The following is an 18,819-nucleotide window of genomic DNA, read 5'->3' as shown; positions in this document are numbered from 1 at the left end:
AGGAAATTACATCTTTACAAGATTTTACTTTCCCAGCCAGGAACATGAATATACCTCTCCATCTATTCAAGTATATTTTGAAGTCTTCCATACAAAGAACATTCCAAAACTTGACAGTCCTTAATGTTTCTCACTAATGTATCCCTAGCTATTTTATAGTTTTGCCATCAGAGTAATTGACATTCTTTAAGCTGTTTTTTTTATTGGCATACAAGAAATCTACTGACATATACTTATTTTGCATTGGGACCAATTATTATACATTTTAGTTGATTTTAAGGTGACTCTCTGAGACATTCTAGGTAATTGACCTTATATTATGTAAATAATGAAAACTTGTCTTTAAAAAATATACTCTAGGGACTTCCATGGTGTTCCAGTGGGTAAGACTCTGCACTCCCATTTTGGGGGGCCCGGGTTCGACCCCTGGTCGGGGAACTAGATCCCACATGCATGCCACAGCTAAGACCTGGCACAGCCTAAATAAATAAATATTTTAAAAATAAAATAAAATAAAGTAAAAAATTTACTCTATTTATTGTTCTTCTCTCATTCCTTTGACTAGAACAATGTTCATTAGGATCTCGTTCCTGATCTCTCTAGGAACACCTCTAATTTTCAAAAAATCATTAAGTCTAATGTAGGAAAATAATTTGAAATAATTATTCTTTATCATATTGAGCAAATATCCTTCTATTCCTAGTTTTTACCCAACTACATTAGCCCTTTTTTTACTAAATTTGTAATAGAGATTCCCATCACTTCTTCCCCACCCATGTCATATGTAGTGAATACATGCTTGCAATGACCACACACAGAGTTTCTGATCAAGATTTGCAGGATCTTTGTCCCCTGAACAGGAATTGAACCCCAGCCCTCAGCAGTGAGAGCGTGGAGCCCTAACCACTGGACCGCCAGAGTGTTCCCCCGATCAAGATATTTTTCGTGGTAACCTCTTCAAAATGTTGGTAGTCAGGATATACAAGGTATGCTGTTTGTATAAGTAGGAGATAAACATTTAAAACCAATTTTTTTTAAACAATCATTTCTGACAAGAGTCCCTGCTCATCCTCAAAGTACCTCCGCCCTCGATTTTCCATTTCTTGGACTCTGAGCCATGTTCCCTGGGTTCCTGGAATATGAACACCTCCAGCTGCACTGCTGCCCTTGTCCATGAAGAGCTCTGCAGCTGCTGCTGAAAGACATGCCATGTGAGAGCCCCTCACATTTACTCAGAGCTGTATTTGCTGCCTGGGGCCCCCAGGGTTTGCCATCAGATATTTCTCTGTGCTGCCACCCTCCACAGAACCCTGGATAAGGTGACCCTGTGTGGCCAAGCCAAGGGCTGAAGGTTGAAACTCCAGTTTTATCTGCAGATTCGATAAGCATATTCTTAATCCTTTTCCCCAGGACATCCAATAAAGCTATCAATCATCCAGTTATTAGATGGAGCAATCTATGTATGTTCATGAGGCCAGGATTTGTTAGTAATGTCATTCAAGTCTTTAATAATCTTACTGTTTTGTTTTTGTTTTGTTTTGGTTTTTTTTTGGGGGGGGGCGTCTGCTTGTTCTATACATTACTAAAAGAAGCATATTAAAATCTCTCCCTACGTTGGGGATTTTTCCATTTCTTCTATGCCAATTTTGCTTTATGAATTTTGAGGTCTTGTTATTGGGTGCATTCCAATTTAGAATAGTTAGAATTATACATCTTCCTGGTGTCTTTGATTTTGTATAATTAGTAAGTGAGTCTCTTTACCTCCAGTCTTTGATTTTGTATAATTAGTAAGTGAGTCTCTTTACCTCCAGTAAAACTTTGCAAAAAATAAATTTTATTGGGGGTATAATTTACATACAGCAAAATGCATTCATTTTAAGTGCTTGATTCCACTTACACACAAACACACACACACACACACTCATGTAACCACCATCACAATCCTATTTTCACTTTTGCCTTTCTTTACATCAGTGTTTTGTTTTTTAGTTAAACTCATTTAGGCAGAATTTACATTCAGTAAAATTCACACTTTCATGAGTTATGACAAATGTATACGGTTGTGTAACCATAACCATAAGCAAGATATATAATAGAATATTTCCATCAAAAATTTCCCTAATGCCCTTTTGTTGGGGCGGCCAGATTTAGCAAGTTTAGCTGAGCAACCTGTATTTTATCTGGCAACACTGAGCCAATCCCTTTTTCCTCATCCCGTTCCCTGGTGACCACGGATTTCTGTCTCCATACTTTTGTCTTTTCATGAGTATCTTATAAATGAAATCATATGTCTCTCTGGTTTTTTTTTTTTTCCAGATGCTCTGTGAAGAAATTCACTTTACCACTTATAACGTTAAGACTTTGCATACATTACAAGAGTGCATTAGTGACACAAGCTGTAAAACCCTTTTCCATTCCTTTGGATTTTGCATGTGATGGTTCTGCACCAGTCACTGCAGGTAGATGGAGCAAGCTTTGTTTTTGTGTTTGTTTGTTTGTCTTTTAACATGCATTCCACTAGATAAGATTCAGAATAGATTAATACTCCCTTCTTATCATTACAGTTAGCTAAAAAATTGCCTGGCAGCCCACCGAACAGGATTTGCTTTAAGACCAGCCCACAGAGTCAGTTGGAGACTGAGGGCACTGGGACAAGCTGGGCCGGCCGTAGTAGCATATATCTCTTCTGTGTGGCTTCTTTCTCTTAGCATAATGCTTTTGTGATTCACCGGTGTTGGTGAATGTATCAGTAATTCGTGCTTTTTTATAGTTAAGTATAGATATAACACAATTTATATATCCATTCACCCACTGATTCATTTGGGTGCTTCCAGCCTTTGGCAATTATGAATAAAGTTGCTACAGACGTTTTCATACAGGTCTTTGTATGAACACGTTTTCATTTCCCTTGGGTGAATACCTAGGAGTGGGATTGCTGTGTCATTTAACAAGTGTATATTTAACTTTATAAGAGACTGTCAAACTGTTTTCCAAAACGGCTCTACCATTTTGCATTCCCATCAGCAATGTGTAAGAATTCAAACTGCTCTGAATCTTTGTAGATACTTGGTATTTTTGTTTTGGGCCGGGAAGGAGGACAAGGCGTTCCTAGTACTGCCCTTTCTTATCTGACTGATTACACAGGGGGTTCAGCTGGTGAAAGTTCATCAAGCTATAAACCTGTATGTACACTTTTCTGTGCATATAATAATCCTCAATAAAAAGATTTTTAAAGTACACAAAATACCTTTGAATAATTCTACTAAATTAACTAAACGTGTGTTGAAATTAAAAATGTGCTTTTTAAAAAACTGAAAGAGGGCTTCCCTGGTGGCGCAGCGGTTGAGAGTCCGCCTGCCGATGCAGGGTACACGGGTTGGTGCTCCGGTCCGGGAAGATCCCACATGCCGCGGAGCGGCTGGGCCCGTGAGCCATGGCCGCTGGGCCTGCGCGTCCGGAGCCTGTGCTCCGCAATGGGAGAGGACACAACAGTGACAGGCCCGCATACTGCAAAAACAAAAAACAACAAAAACAAAAAAACTGAAAGAAAAAAAAAACATCAGTGTAAATCCATAGTAGCCTGGCTTCATAATCTCTAAGATTTTTTTCCCCCAGCTATCCATAGTAAATATCTGAAAGGCAAATTCATATTTCTGCACATTATAAGTGACAGGTCAGGAGGATCAATCCAATGTGTATATAATTATATTCCTGTCCTCATCAATTATCCATTTTTATTCTAAAAATTCTCATAATGTCAATGTCCTTAGTTTTGTGTTCAGGATGTAAAAATGAACTGTTGATGAATAAATAATGACCGGGGCTTCCCTGGTGGCGCAGTGGTTAAGAATCCGCCTGCCGACACAGGGGACATGGGTTCGAGCCCTGGTCTGGGAAGATCCCACATGCCACGGAGCAACTAAGCCCGTGTGTCAGAACTACTGAGCCTGTGCTCTAGAGCCCATGAGCCACAACTACTGAGCTCACGTGCCACAACTACTGAAGCCCGCAAGCCTGGAGCCCGTGCTCCGCAACAAGAGAAGCCACCGCAATAAGAGGTCTATACATCGCAACGAAGAGTAGCCCCCATTCTCCGCAACTAGAGAAAGCCCGTGTGCAGCAACGAAGACCCGACGCAGCCAAAAATAAATAAATAAATAATGACCGTAAAGGGTAGAGCGTGAGGGCAAGTATTGGTCTTTTCTTCCCTAGGAGCAATGGTTCACTATTCACTAAGTCAGCGTTCACGGCGACTTTATTAAACATAACAACCACGAGTCATGAGAATTGACTGTAGGATAAACTGAGGCAGAGAGTGGCTAAGCCTCTTGCCCACTGTCACTCAGCTAAAAGTGAAGGAGCCAGGGTTTGAAGCCTGGCAGTGTTACTCCAGAGTCCTTTTACATGGGGGATCTAGCATGGCCTTACATTCAAATGAGATTATAAATCAACAACTAAGAGGACCAAGCTGATTTGTTATTTAGCTATTTCTGCATAGAAAGCACCCGAGAGCATCTGTGTCCTGAGACACAGCTTGAGGAGTTAAGTGTATCCTTCTCTGTCTTTAATTCATCCGCTGCCATCAGAAGAAGCCCAGCAGGCCTGCTTTCGTCCATATAATACTCCACACACGCAGCTATGCGGTTCCCAGAGATGTGCTCAGTGGACGCTAGGTGCCAGGTGACCCCAATCCACTGAAAGTTGCCAGATTCTCCTATGAAAAAATGAGTTTCCCTGTATTCTGGACCATCTCAGCCAGATATTTCCATTGTTCTCTGAAATCCATTTTCTAGCAACCCCCTAGACTGGGGGCTTGCAAGCATTTTCTCTAGAGGACCAGGCAGTAAATATTTCAGGTTTTTGTGGGCCACACAGTGTCTGCTGCAACGACTCAACCCTGCCGTTGCAGTGCAAAAGCAGCCAGATAATACACAACAGAGGCGTAGCTGTATTACAATAAAGCTTTACTACAAGAGCAGACAGAGGGTCGGCACACCCCTGCTCTAGACTATGAGCTCCTTGAGAAGCTGGGCTGCATCTTATCTTTGTAATTTCAGCCCTAGCGGGAAAAATTTTTCTGATTTTTACCAAAGAGGAAATAAAAACACAGGATCACAGAGGCTGACTTTAAGAAAGGCAAGCACAGAACTGCAACTGGCTGTTTAGGTGTATTTTCACTTGTGAATTGAACAGAGGTGCTGCATTTTTCATGTTAGACCTGAGCTACTTGGGAAACTTAAAGCAAAGGATCTTGTCTTGGGACTTCCCTGGTGGTCCAGCGGTTAAGACTCCACACTCCCAATGCGGGGGGGCCAGGGTTCAATCCCTGGTGAGGGAACTGGATCCTGCATGCCGCAACTGGGAGTCCGAATGACGCAACTAAAGATCCTGTGTGCCTAAGACCCGGAGCAGCCAAATAAATAAATTTTTTCTTTTTTTTAAAAAAGGATCTTGTCTTCACAAACCCTCCTACCTGGCCTGCATCTCAGCAAACCTGTCTTTGCAGGGTAAGTTCACCTGCACAACCTGAAACCATGAGGTACTGGGTGGTGACAGTTTTAAATGGAGTTTCAGGTGCTCCCAGGGCTCAGAGCTGGCTATCTTACCCTATCTTCGCACACCCACAGTTTTCTGTGTCTGGTTTAGTTTCTTAGCCCAGGACCCTGTTGACATAAAAAAACACACAACCTGAAAGTTGAGAATTATGTTTTATTTGGCAGATAAAACTGAGGACTTAATCCCGGGACAACTCTGAGAGGCTGCTCCGAAGAGGTAAGGGAAGAGCCAGGATACATTAGGAGTTTTAGCAACAAAGACCAGGGAGTCAGAACATCAAAAGATTACTGTTAATTAAAGAAAACCAGATATCTCAAGTTAAGGAATTTAGCGCTTTTCTGTACATGGGAAGAAGCAAGAGTCTAGGCTTACTGAAATAATGCCTTTGATATGCACCTTAGCTATCTGGGGCCAGTATCTTGTGCTATCTCAACCCAGTCCCCTCAGGGCACACTGTCTGGGGTGGTTGCCACGGCAGACTGCTATATTGCAGGGGGTGGAGGGGTGGGAGGGGGTTCGGGGTTGGGGGGTGGACCCAGTTTCTATCCTGAGTTCCCTCAGGGCTCCCCACTGGAGGGCTGTAATGTGATGGCTTGACGACTACAACCTTCTTTGTTTACGATGGAGCAGGCAACTTTTTTTTTTTTCCAAAGACACGTTATAAAACTGTCCGAAAATAAAGCCTTTTGGCTTATTCCCATTGAGATTGTCTTTCACAGACAGGCTTTGGTTCGGATTTGGGGGAACTTGAGAAGGTCTTACACAGACTGGGATACGGTCACAAAACTAGTAACTTACAAAGCCTATTTCTTTTTTTTCTTTTTTTATTGATATTTTAAATTGAAGTATAGTTGATTTACAACGTGCCAATCTCTGCTGTACAGGGAAGTGACTCAGTTATACATATATATACTTTTTAAAGTATTCTTTTCCATTATGGTTTATCCCAGGAGACTGGATAGTTCCCTGTGCTTACAGTAGGACCTTGTTGTTTATCCATTCTAAATGTAATTGTTTGCATCCACCAACCCCAAACTCCCAGTCCATCCCCCTCCCTCCCCTCAAAGCCTATTTCTTTTTTGTTGTTGTTGTTTTTTAATACACGCTTTCTTTTTTTTTTAAATAGTTATTTATTTATTTGGCTGCGTCAGGTTGCGGTCTTTGTGGCATGAGGAATCCTTCGTTGCAGCGCGCCGTCTTCTCTCTAGTTGTGGCGCTCCGACTCTAGAGCCTGCCAGCTTAGTTGCCCTGCGGCATGTGGGATCTTAGTTCCCCCACCACGGACGAACCCGAGTTCCCCTGCATTGGAAGGCAGATTCTTAACCACTGGACCACCAGGGAAGTCCCCCAAAGCCTATACCTAATGAAGGTCAAGTCCCATTCGCTTTCCTCTATACTCCGTTTTGCCCCACTGTTATTCACATCTCACAATTAAGAAACATTCTGTGAGCCTCAGTTTCAGCATCTGTAAAACGGGTGCGAAGCGCGTCACAGTGCTATTGCAGAGTTAAATCACCCAACCAAGCCCAGGTCTTGGCACGAGTAAGCACTCAAAACACGCTGGCGGCCATCCCGACTATGGCTTACTCCCAGCGCAGGCCCCCCCGCCCCCCGGCTGGATAAAGTCGGAGGGATGAGGGAGGGCATGTGGCAGGGTCACGCCGTCGGGGTAGGTCTGAGATCACCCAGCCCCGGTACCTCGGTCGCTACAGGGCAGTGTCCACAGACTGTGAGACAAGCGGCAGGAACCACCACTTCCGGCAGAGACCTGCCCGAAATAGCCGCTTCCAGCCGCTCTCCAGACGTAGCTGGACCGTTCCGCGGTGGGCGGGGGCCCTGGGTACAGCCACGCCCCTCGCTTCCGGCTCGCCTCCTGCAGCGCCTGGAGCCGCTGGGCGGCTCCCGGCTTCGGCCGACGCTGCCCCGCCCTCCAGGACCCGCCCTCCCGTGACGTCACCTCCGGGGCGGTCCGGGCGGGGCCAGAGCTGGGGCGGCTGCCCTGAGCAGTCTTGCCTTGCGGTCGCGCTGCTCCGGTGCACGCCACGTCCGCACGCCGGACGGCGGCCGCTTCCCCGCCGCCCGAGGGCCTCCGGGCCGCCGCAGGCCTGCCACGCCCGGGTAAGGGGCCCTCGCTGTTGTCCGCGGTGCTGTTGTCAAGGCTGCCTGAGCCGGCTTGGGGCTGAGAGAGGGAGGTGGGGACAGGAGGGGTGCATGGGAGCACGAGAGGCAGAGGAGGGGGCGATGGGGCCACGAGAGGCAGAGGAGCGGGACAAGAGAAAAGATGAATGGGGACATAGAATGCAAGCTGGTGACGACTGGAGGTGAGGAATTGCAGGAGAGGAAAGAACGGAAGGAGTCAGTTGGGGGCCCAGACTCGGAAGGAGCATGGGTGGGAGACCAAGAGGCGGGAGACAGGAGGAGGGCTTAAGGGGATCCCAAACCAGAGAAGAGACCCGGGTCGCTCCAGTTTGGGAGCGGAGGAGAGGGAAGTTGGGACACTCCCGGATGGGTGGGGAGCTAAAGGGTCCTGCCCGGCCAAGGCTGGGCCCCAGGAAGAGTTACCCTCAAAGAAAGAGTTGGCCCTTTAGGCGACCCAGGCCTCCCCCAAGCCCGCTCTACCTGGGAGGGTGTTGTGCATTTACATTTACCTGCTCGCCTCCTCCAGGTGAGTCTGGGTGGCTAGTTAGTGTGTGGAATTAGCTGTTAGGCTAGTATGCGGAATCCATGGTTTGCCGTAAGACATAAATATCTACTTAGAAATCTGCCTTTAATAATGTTGTGTTTTTTTTTCCTCCCTGGAGGAAGCATCTCTAAAATTTCAATACAGATGTTCAGCTTATATGCCAGACTTGCCTAATGGACAAAGGAATGTCAAATCTACCCAGACTGCCAGCAAAAACTAGCCTCTTGATCAGCATTTAGCCTGAGACCAAAAATTCCAAAAACCTGGAAGGAAGCGATGTAGTTAAGACGCTCTCCAGTGCTCTGGGTTCCCATCTGCCACAGAGACACTTCCTTTGGACCACAGGACAATGTCTGTATACACGAACCCACAAGTCTTGTGTCGTGATACCAAAGTTCAGCCAGGTGACGTGTCAGGGCAGGTATCTGTGGTTTGCCCTGTACTTGCTTCCGCAATTCCTGTCCCTCGGTATGTATAGTTTCTCCAGCTCGGTGTAGGGACTGGGACCACGTTGCCGCTGATAAATAAGTTACTAGTGTGATGGAATGTGGCGGGCAACACTTGTGCTGAGCCCAGGAAAAAGGAATTAAGCAATTTGGAGTCTGATATCAGGTAACCTGCACACAGCACCCTGCATATAACAAACGGTTTCATAAAAGTTAAAAGTCAAGCCAAGGTTGGGAGCATAAGAAATTGGAAATGGGAGATGTTGAGAGGTAGCACAAAGTCAAGGACCAGAGAAGGTCATGAAGTTGGCACCCAGAGCCACATTCTGAGGGTGCCTTTCTAATATAGGGTTGCCTGGCTAGTGGGGTGCGGCCCCTTCCCTGCAGAACTTGTGAGGGGCTGACCCCTGAAAATGGGAACTCCCAGCAGCAGCCTAACCTCCTGTCTTTCCACCTGCCCTGCTCTCCTACTCAACACTTAGTCCTTCTGGCTTATTCCCTTCCTGCACAGGGGTCTCTTCTTTCTGAGACCTTGATCTGCCCAGCCACTCTGCACCAGATCACGAGGATAACTGGCCAGACCCTCATTTAAGGCTCACTAAAGCCTTTTCAGGGGGGACTGATTCTGAGTCTTGTTAATGCTTTGTCCGTTGTGAGTCAACTTAGATTAGCACAGGCCCCCACGTGGGAATCTTGACATTTAGAATACGCTGTTGGAAAGCAGAGTCAGGACCATACCAGAGAGATGAAGTGACAGCACGAGGGCCTGTTCTTGACTCCGCACAGCGGCCAATTCCTGTCTCTGTGGGAGTGATCACCAGCCCCACTGGCTGAGGGAAGAGACCGTGACGGCATCCAGCAGAGGTCTCCTGAGCGACCAGTGGAGTTTCCTGAGATAGCTTTAGAGAGATGCTCCATGCACACGCTCACCTCATGTATGTAACTGTGTATGATTGCACGTGTACACACATGGCAGTGTGCACGCAGGTGTTGCCATGTGCACATGGATACGAGTGCGTGTGTGCGCGTGTGACCGCATGCATATGCACGTGTACCTATGCACATATGCGTGTGTGATAGAGAGCAGGCCCCTCCGTGGTGGTTCTCAGGCATCACCACCTACACATATCTGTCACTCTAGGAGGTGCTGAGTTTCTTTCATCTCCTCCTGAGTTTACACTAGAAAAATGCCTCCCTCCTCACTGGATTTCCCCCCCATGCTTTTTCTAAGGAGCGTTTATTCTTTTTCAAACCGTAGATGCATCTTCTACCAGAGTGGAGCATCTGCCTGGATCCCACGTGTGCCACAAAGCGTGCCATGGCCTGGGAATGCCCTTCAAAGCCGTCCTCGCCTCCTGCAGAGCCAAACCTCGCCCGACAAGCGCACAGTGTCAAGCCCTCAGCCCCCCGAGGAAGATGGCCCAGCCTGGGCACACGCCCCGAGCAGCTGCCTCTCGTGAGTGTCCAAAGCCCTGCAGGCAGGGCTACCTGCTCAGTGACAGGACAGTGAGCCCGAAAAGGGCCCCGAGGGGGCTTTGCAGGGACAGGGTGGGCAAAGGAAAGACAGTGAACCTCAGAGGGCCAAGCCGTCCAGTGTGCAGGAGGCCCGGTCTGTGGCATTTCACCGTCAGAGCTTCTGCCTTCTTGGGTGGCCCTGGTGGGGGGTCCCCAGGCAGGTATGGGAACCGTGTGGTCCTCTGGGCCGTCTTCTGTTTCTGTGAGGTTCTCTCTGGGCCTCGTGTCATGAGACCACGATACTATGGGAGCCCCTCACTGCACGGGCAGGGGTGCTGCATCTCACTGATGCGGCGTGCGGAGGGGGCGCCTCCGAGCAGAAGGGGCCCTGGGAGGAGACTGACTAGAGTCTGTCCCTGGACCAAAAGTGGGACGGCCCGTGTCTGTTCCAGGATGAAGGACTGGATGGGAAGGCGGAAACCCATTCAGGCCCTGGAATCAGTTCCTCCTGCCTTCGCTGGAGCATCAGCTCTGAAGCGCCAGAGGCGGGGGTGGCAAACTGTGGCCTGTGGGCCACGTCTGTGCCCGCTGCCTGTTTTTGTAAATAAAGTTTTATCGGGACCCGGCCACACCCATCACATACCTATGGTCCACGACTGCTTTTGCAGACTTGAGTAGCTAAGACAGACCGTATGGCCCACAAAAATCTAAAATATCTGCTATCTGGCTCTCTATAGGAAAAAGTTTCCTGACTCTGCTCTGGAGGTTTGTAGTGAGGTGGCAGTGGAAAGCCTGGGGTGCATTCAGGAAGCCCCTGTCAGATCCAGGGCTCAGACTTGGGGAGCATGTTCGGCTCAGTGGTGGCATTTTTAATGCATTCAGTGGACGTGACTGGACAAAGAGAGAGTCATTTAAATGCACTTATTTACGGAGAGCCCAGCTGCATTTACTTCAGCTAATGTGGGGGGAGTGGGAGCTCTCTGTGCCTGAAACCTCCCTGGTTCAGTCCTTCCCCCTCATGACATTGGTCTGTTTCTTCTCTCCCCACCCCACCCCCTCTGTTTCAGTCAGAACAAAGAATTCCTTTTGCTCTGGAGAAAACAGATGCAAATCTGTGGTTTGTAGGGCTGGGGAACCTTTTTAAACCTGTAAGGCACCAGGAGCTCTTATGGACAGTTTTGGCGGGAGAGTACGCCATGAAGCTAAACTAAAGTTAGTGACTCTCACGAAGGGATTAGAAGCATGGGGGAGGGGAGTGCCCAGCCTTCCAGCAGAGTTTGTGCTCAAAAGGGTTTTTCCAGTCATGGGGCCACTTTGCAAGAGCCCCCGCTGCTCACAGGAGAAAGAAAGCCACCTCTAGATGCCCCTTTATGCCGCACGGGGACTGCTTTCGCGTGGCCGCCAGCAGGGCTGGAAGTGCTCCTCGAGGGGGCCGGGCTGGGCCAGGAACTGCCGGTATTTCACGTGTCTGGCGAGGGTGGGCTCACAGGGGAGAGGCCGCGGGTCAGACTTTGAAGGCGGCCTCGCCATGTTAAGGAGCTTAGGATTTATCCTGGGAGAGCAGGGGGTTTAAGCATTGGAGGCAGCGTCAGCTTTGTGGGTTACAAAGATCTTTCTGGCAGCTGTGGCATGGCAGATGGAGCAGGCCCAGGATGGGGACGCTTGAAGGTGACCCTTGGGGCTGCTGGGAAGCCAGTGAGCCTGCCCTGCTCCGCGGGAGGGCAGCCTGGCCACAGGGCCATGGAGAGCAGCAGTTAGCATCAGTGCCAAGGCGAGGAGTCCGTCAGGACGTTTCGTTCAGGGTGACCTGAAGGCTCCCTTCCAAGACATTCTGTGGAACCCAAGAGCTTCGCCATGAGGGCCAGGGGAAAGGCCGAGGGCCTAGGGCATCTTCGGGCAGGACTGATTGTGGAGGCACCCCCAGGAGTCGCCAGCCCTCAGGCTCCCAGCAGACTGTGCTCTGCTTGCCCTGTGCCCACGTCGAGTTTGAGTCTCAGGACTAGCCCTCGTTGCACGTGACTGGGCTGTTTTCCAAGGGGACCTGGGCCTCGCAGGCGGCCACGTGGGACTCCGGCAGTTGGGTGGGGCTGAGAACAGGATCAGGGCGCACCCAGGACCGGCAGGGCATGAAGTGATGGGGCACTTGAGGCCACTGCCCCCTCGGTTCCCCTGTGGTGAGGGACCTGAGCCTGCCAGCACGTGGGAGAGACCTGGGGTGAGTGGGGAGACCGCGCTGTGTGCTCGGGAAGCCAGTCCTCTTGAGGCTCAGCTGCCGTGGCGTCTCTGTAAGTTTCTGCAGTTGCACCAGGGCTTCTGCGACCAGGTCCACTTAGCCCACCCTCTGTCCCCTGCCGTGGAACCCCCTTACTGAGTCTCTCAGCCTTCTCAGGCCTTGCCCCCTGCATCGCCACCCCAGCTGCCCCTTGCTGGAACGCCTCGCTTGTCATACCCCTGCCTCGGGCCTGCACGGGCTCGCCTCCCCCCACACCAAAATCCAAACTGCCCCGTGGTGGCCTCTCTCTCTCTTGTTTAAGCCCAGGTCTCACTGCGCTGTCCCCAGGCCTCTGGCCCTGCTGTCATCAGCTGCTGCTCCTGCCACTTGCCCCCCCACCCCTTTCCCACCAGGTGGATCCCAACTGTCTTTCAGAACGTGGCCCAGGTGTTACTAGCCAGGTTACCTTCCCTGGCCTCCGCCTCCACCCCCCACCAGCTGAATTCCGTGCCTCGTGGGCCCTGCAGCACCCTGTCCCGTCCCACCCACCTCTGGGGCCTCTGCACAGAGGACCAGCCTCCACCTGACCCTTTGCAGCCTCCCAGGTGCCATCTCCTCCCTGTTTCCCGACTTAGTCCCTCTACGCTGGCACCAGCCTGCACTGACCTCTCTCCTGTGTCTCCCGTTGGAGGCAGGCTCCCTGGAGGAGGGGGCTGTGCGGCTCTCATCTTTCTGTCCTGAGTGTACTGCCTGGCACATGAGCAGGCACTCGGGGAGTATTGGACGAAGGGATGGGTGATGGGTGGATGGGTGATGGGTGGATGGGTGATGGGTGGATGGGTGATGGGCGGTGGATGGGTGATGGGTGGATGGATGGATGGATGGGTGATGGGTGGTGGATGGGTGTATGGATGGGTGGATGGGTGGGTGATGGGTGATAGATGGGTGGATGGATGGATGGGTAGGTGTTGGGTGGATGGATGGATGGGTGGGTGATGGGTGGATGGGTGATGGGCGGTGGATGGGTGATGGGTGGATGGATGGATGGACGGGTGACAGGGGGATGGGTGATGGGTGGATGGGTGATGGGCGGTGGATGGGTGATGGGTGGATGGGTGATGGGCGGTGGATGGGTGATGGGTGGATGGATGGATGGACGGGTGACAGGGGGATGGGTGATGGGTGGTGGATGGGTGTATGGATGGATGGATGGGTGGATGGGTGGGTGATGGGTGATAGATGGGTGGATGGATGGATGGGTAGGTGTTGGGTGGATGGATGGATGGGTGGGTGATGGGTGGATGGGTGATGGGCGGTGGATGGGTGATGGGTGGATGGATGGATGGACTGGTGACAGGGGGATGGGTGATGGGTGGATGGGTGATGGGCGGTGGATGGGTGATGGGTGGATGGATGGATGGACGGGTGACAGGGGGATGGGTGATGGGTGGTGGATGGGTGTATGAATGGATGGATGGGTGGATGGGTGGGTGATGGGTGAATGGATGGATGGGTGGGTGATGGGTGGATGGGTGATGGGTGGATGGGTGATGGGCGGATGGATGGATGGACGGGTGACAGGGGGATGGGTGATGGGTGGATGGGTGATGGGCGGTGGATGGGTGATGGGTGGATGGATGGATGGACGGGTGACGGGGATGGGTGATGGGTGGTGGATGGGTGTATGAATGGATGGATGGGTGGATGGGTGGGTGATGGGTGGATGGATGGATGGGTGGGTGATGGGTGGATGGATGGATGGACGGGTGACGGGGATGGGTGATGGGTGGTGGATGGGTGTATGGATGGATGGATGGGTGGATGGGTGGGTGATGGGTGATAGATGGGTGGATGGATGGATGGGTAGGTGTTGGGTGGATGGATGGATGGGTGGGTGATGGGTGGATGGGTGATGGGCAGTGGGTGGGTTATGGGTGGATGGTGGATGGGTGGATGATGGGTGGATGGGTGATGGGTGATGGGTGATGGATGGGTGAATGGATGGATGGGTGGGTGATGGGCAGTGGATGGGTGATGGGTGGTGGATGGCTGGCTAAGTGGAATCTCTCCATGTGGTCAGCTGTCACGGGTGCAGAGAAGCGCTCTGGGCCCTGCAGAGGCCACAGAGAAGTTGAGGAGGAAGCCTTGGCCCCCCTCTCTGCTGCTCTTTCATACTCTGAACTCTGAGCTGGGATAGTAAGATACATAGTGAGATTGGGTTAAGAAGTGCTATAAACCCGTCAGAGCAGGCACTGGGTGGCTCCCTGAACACATGGCTGAGACACTGTTCCTGAATGCTCTTCCTGAATGCCAGGCCCCAGGGGAAACATCTGGCTGGGTTTGCACCGTGGGACCTCTCGGAACACTCCACAGCCGGCGCGTTGCCAGGCCTGTGGCCCGTGCGTCACTGACCAGATGCCTTCCTTCTTGACCTTAGGTTCCTCAGCCGAGCAGCAGGGAACTGTTAGCAGCCTGAGGAACGGCAGGCTGGGAGCCTCGGGCACTGCCCAGCCTTGCTGCCAGCTCACCTGCAAGATGTGGACAGCCCTCGTGCTCATCTGGGTTTCCTCTTGGTCCTTATCTGAAAGCCACCTGACAGCCCAGCATCCACGTAAGTGAGAAAGCCATTTGACTGCTGGACGGGCCTGCAGGGGCCCCGGAGCTCCCGGGGGCTGGGCGGCGAAGGCCTGTTGGGCCAACATGGGACCTGGCCTCTGAGCCTTGAGAGGGTGACTTACTTGGCCTTGCAAAATTTCATTCCTTCCATAAACCTAGTCTTTATTGGGGAGTTTGTTGATCTACACATCACATATTTAGTTGCGCTTCTCCTCTGTGCCAGACACTATTCTTCTCCAGGAATCCTGCTTTGAATCCGATCATAAAGCCAAGAATTCTTGCATGGTGTGAATATCTGGGCAACGGTTTATCTGCTGTGTAAACCTGGGTGTGTGTTGGATAGGTTTTTTTAATGGCGAATCACACCTGTAATGCGAGAGATTATGATATTTTGAGAACTGGATCAAAAAATGAAGCTCTGGGGGCTTCCCTGGTGGCACAGTGGTTGAGAGTCCGCTTGCAGATACAGGGGACGCGGGTTCGTGCCCCGGTCCTGGAGGATCCCACGTGCCGCAGAGTGGCTGGGCCCGTGAGCCATGGCCACTGAGCCTGCATGTCCAGAGTCTGTGCTCCGCAATGGGAGGGGCCACAGCAGTGAGAGGCCCGCGTACCGCAAAAAAAAAAAGAAAAAAAAAAAAATGAAGCTCTGAAGCCTTTCATGGGCTTGGGGTTCAGAGAGCACAAAGGAGATTTTAAATCAAAGTGCTGAGCGCCTCTGTGATGGGCTGCGGGCCAGATGTGTGCAGGGAGGAGATGAGAGGGAAATGTGTTTGCCGGGCTAAGAAGCAAGGCACCACACAGCCTCCCCAGCCAGCCCCACGGGCCGGAAATTAAGACAGTCTTTGAATGATCCACCTGCACAGGGTTGAAGGTGATCATATCTTTTCCTCCCTTTTCTGACCCTAATGGTACTCAGTCCTCAACAAGACGCTGGAGAATTCAGAACAAAACTCATCCGTGGAAACCATTACAAGAGTCTTGAATGAAACGTCTGCAAGAATGACCTCGGTGACACCTTCTCCCATCACGTTGACCAGAGGGATTTGGGGAGGCAACCCCCCCTCTCCTGCGGTCACAGCAGGGACAACGCACAGGACAGAGGCAGGCGCGTCAGCGACGGCAAAAGGGACCCCTGACGGAGCCACCTCCGGGGTGCCCACGCCGCCTGTCGCGGCGTCTGACTGGCGGACCCCGTCCTCACCCCACACGCGGGCGCCTGGCAGCGGCACACTGTCTGGGCCAGTGACGCACACGACACCCACGCCGGCCACGGGTGCTCCCACAGCTGCTGCGGCCCTGGCAAGTGTAAGCGGCCCCTTGGGCTCGCACGATCGTCCCGGGCACATCTCCGGCCGTGCCACAGCCAGCCCCACAGTGCCCCTGAGTCCCCAAACACTTAACGCGCCCACACAGGGCCCCACCGTCCAGGCGCCGACGGCCCGGACTGCGGCTGACGCAGCAAGTAGGCCTGCGCCCACCCTCCTCAACACAACCCCAGAACCCGCCTCCCCCTCTTCGGCTTCCGCATCCATGACAGTGGGGACCACGACCAAGGCCCCCCACCCGGCTGCCAGCACAGCGCCAGCACCTGCCCCTCACTCCAGCCTGGCCCCCCCGACACGGCCCAGCCCCGTCACATCCATGCCGGGGGCTACGAGGCCAGGCACCACTCAGACGCCGGAGCAGGGCGAGCCTGAAGCCGTGCCTGGTACTGCTTCCATGGGGCCGACCCCTGGGAGCTCAGGGGACTCCAAGGTGCCAGCCACAGACTCGTGCCAGCTCAGCACCCAAGGCCGGTACCTGGTGGTCTCCAGCGAGCCCCTGGCCCAGTCCCCAGTGAACAAAAGTTTTCTCCTGGCAGTGCTCTTGCTGGGGGTCACCCTCTTCATCACAGTCCTGGTTCTGTTTGCCCTGCAGGCCTACGAGAGCTACAAGAGGAAGGACTACACGCAGGTGGATTATCTCATCAACGGCATGTACGCCGACTCAGAGATGTGAGGGGAGGGCGCTCGGCGGGCCTGGGGCTGGGCCCTTCCCCTCCTTCCATGTTGCCTCTGAGGCCAAACCAAGTGCTTCCAGATTCTTTTGGTGCAATTTACGAGACGTGCCATTCGCTTAAACACATTTAATCGTTGTCCGATTAATTCCACGATCACTAAAGAGTTGCTGCTTTTTTCATATTTATTTTTGTAACGATCACGAGCAGGCAGTGATTCTGCCTTGGGGTGGGGTGGGCGGCCCCGGGGTGGGTCCCGACCTGAATTAAAGCAATGACCCTTTCCGCTCAGACCCTGTCTCCCCGTTTGTGTGGGCTGCGTCCTGCCCCCTCCCCCCATGGCGGCCGGGGAGCCTTTTCGAGATGCATGTGACAGGGTGTGTTCTTGTAAACGTTGAATGTAACACGAGGCCCTGGCCATCTGCTGTGTCTGTGCCGCTCTCCTGGGCTTCGCTCTTAGGCCCAAACCTGCCCCAACCTGGGTGGGAGGAAGCCCAGCCTTTGAGGGTCTCTGGCACCGCGTGGAGGTGGGGCCCCTTCCTCTAACCCACCTTTTTCAGCACTGAGAGGTGGCGGACGCGTGAAGCCTGGTTTGGGCACGAGAGCCGAATGCAACATGTAAACCACACCTGAGCTACACAGCATGGCCGGGTCGGCGGGACCTGCCCAGGCCAGGCTCTAGGTGACCCCACACAGCTCACGGTGTGCCCTGGCCGAGTGGAAACCCAATACGCTGCTGCCGTGGGATAGTCATCACTAGCACCTCGCTCCAGGTCACCCCGGAACCCAGGGGCGCGCTAGGCCCGAGTGAGCCCAGGGCCCTGTCCTCAGCGGCACGATTGCCCCGGGGCCAGGCCTCATGTCCGCAACGGCCCTCGGCGCCCACACTGTGCTTGTCCCGTGTCACACGCTGTCCTTGTGTTTCATGCACGAAACTCATTCAGCCCTCACCCCCGCCCCAGGAGATCAGGGCTCTGATCCCCATTTTAAAGGCGGGGCCACTGAGGCAGAGGAGACCTAACTTACCCACTGAGGGCCAGAGTCCAGCTCTTTCCTTAACTATTTTGTTTTACAGCCGCCGGGGCTGCACTTGGCATTCTAGCTTCATCTGCTTACCAGCCGGAGGGAGGCAAGAGAGCTGGCGGGCAGCACGTGAGGCTGCGTTCCCAGGCCAGGTATGCAGCCACCAGCTGTGTGACCCGGAGCAAGTGTGGCGTGTTGTGGACTCAGCTGCTTTACCTGGGCGATGGGGAGACTGTCTGTCTGTCACGGCCCCCAGGGGCATGCTGCCTGGAGCGATTCCAGGTGGGGAGTTGACTCTTGCTTTCTCAACTACTCTGAACCCCGAGGAGGAGACCGTTCTACCTGGAGACTCCAGTTTCCCCATCACAGAAATCTCCTGAGCCAGGCCTGCGTGTCCACTTCCTCTTATTGAAATTCTGCCTCCCCCAAAAAGGATTTCAAATGGCGCATAATAAAAGACAATGGTAGTGAACTCCCAAACCATTTGAAATAACTTACGAGAGTAGGGAGGAGGGATGGGAACGGTCTTCACCAGTTTTCTAGCTCCATCCCAGGTTTCCCCAGCCCACCTTTTCTCACTGGTTGGTTCAGGGGGCCCAGCAGACCCCTTTCCCTCCCCAACAGCTATGCTGTGTGTCCTGACAGCTAGGCTCCAAGCAGTCTATGCACCTGTGTTTCTCCCTGCCCTAGCCGACCCGTCGTACACCTGGGCCCATCTGCCGTGTGATCACAGGTGCTGGCGCTGACTGTGGCTGAGAAAGTGTCAGCCTCACTGATCTCCAGGCCAGATCTGTTGTCCTTGAGTCTGAGAGGCCACCTGCTGCCCGGGTCA

General features: G+C 52.4%; 1 protein-coding gene across 4 annotated transcripts; it reads left to right on the top strand.

Moving 5' to 3' along the window:
• The first annotated feature begins 7,530 nt into the window (after positions 1-7,530).
• On the top strand, positions 7,531-18,467 carry C8H11orf24 (chromosome 8 C11orf24 homolog). Of its 4 annotated transcripts, none has more exons than XM_032641411.1 (5): positions 7,531-7,674; positions 9,944-10,141; positions 14,790-14,963; positions 15,885-16,944; positions 18,040-18,467. In XM_032641411.1, the coding sequence occupies exons 2-5, from the start codon at positions 10,015-10,017 to the stop codon at positions 18,365-18,367; spliced, it is 1,689 nt and encodes a 562-aa protein (XP_032497302.1). In that variant the 5' UTR covers positions 7,531-7,674; positions 9,944-10,014; the 3' UTR covers positions 18,368-18,467. The 4 variants fall into 4 exon arrangements, with proteins under 4 accessions (XP_032497302.1, XP_032497305.1, XP_032497304.1 ...); XM_032641413.1 differs by adding an exon at positions 8,362-8,643 and having other exon boundaries at positions 7,551-7,674; positions 15,885-18,467; XM_032641412.1 differs by adding an exon at positions 8,358-8,643 and having other exon boundaries at positions 7,551-7,674; positions 15,885-18,467.
• The last annotated feature ends 352 nt before the right edge of the window (positions 18,468-18,819 follow it).

Source organism: Phocoena sinus, chromosome 8, assembly GCF_008692025.1.
Source record: "Phocoena sinus isolate mPhoSin1 chromosome 8, mPhoSin1.pri, whole genome shotgun sequence".
NCBI lineage: Eukaryota > Metazoa > Chordata > Mammalia > Artiodactyla > Phocoenidae > Phocoena > Phocoena sinus.
Note: the sequence above shows the minus strand (reverse complement) of the source record. Positions and strands in the feature narration are given on the sequence as shown.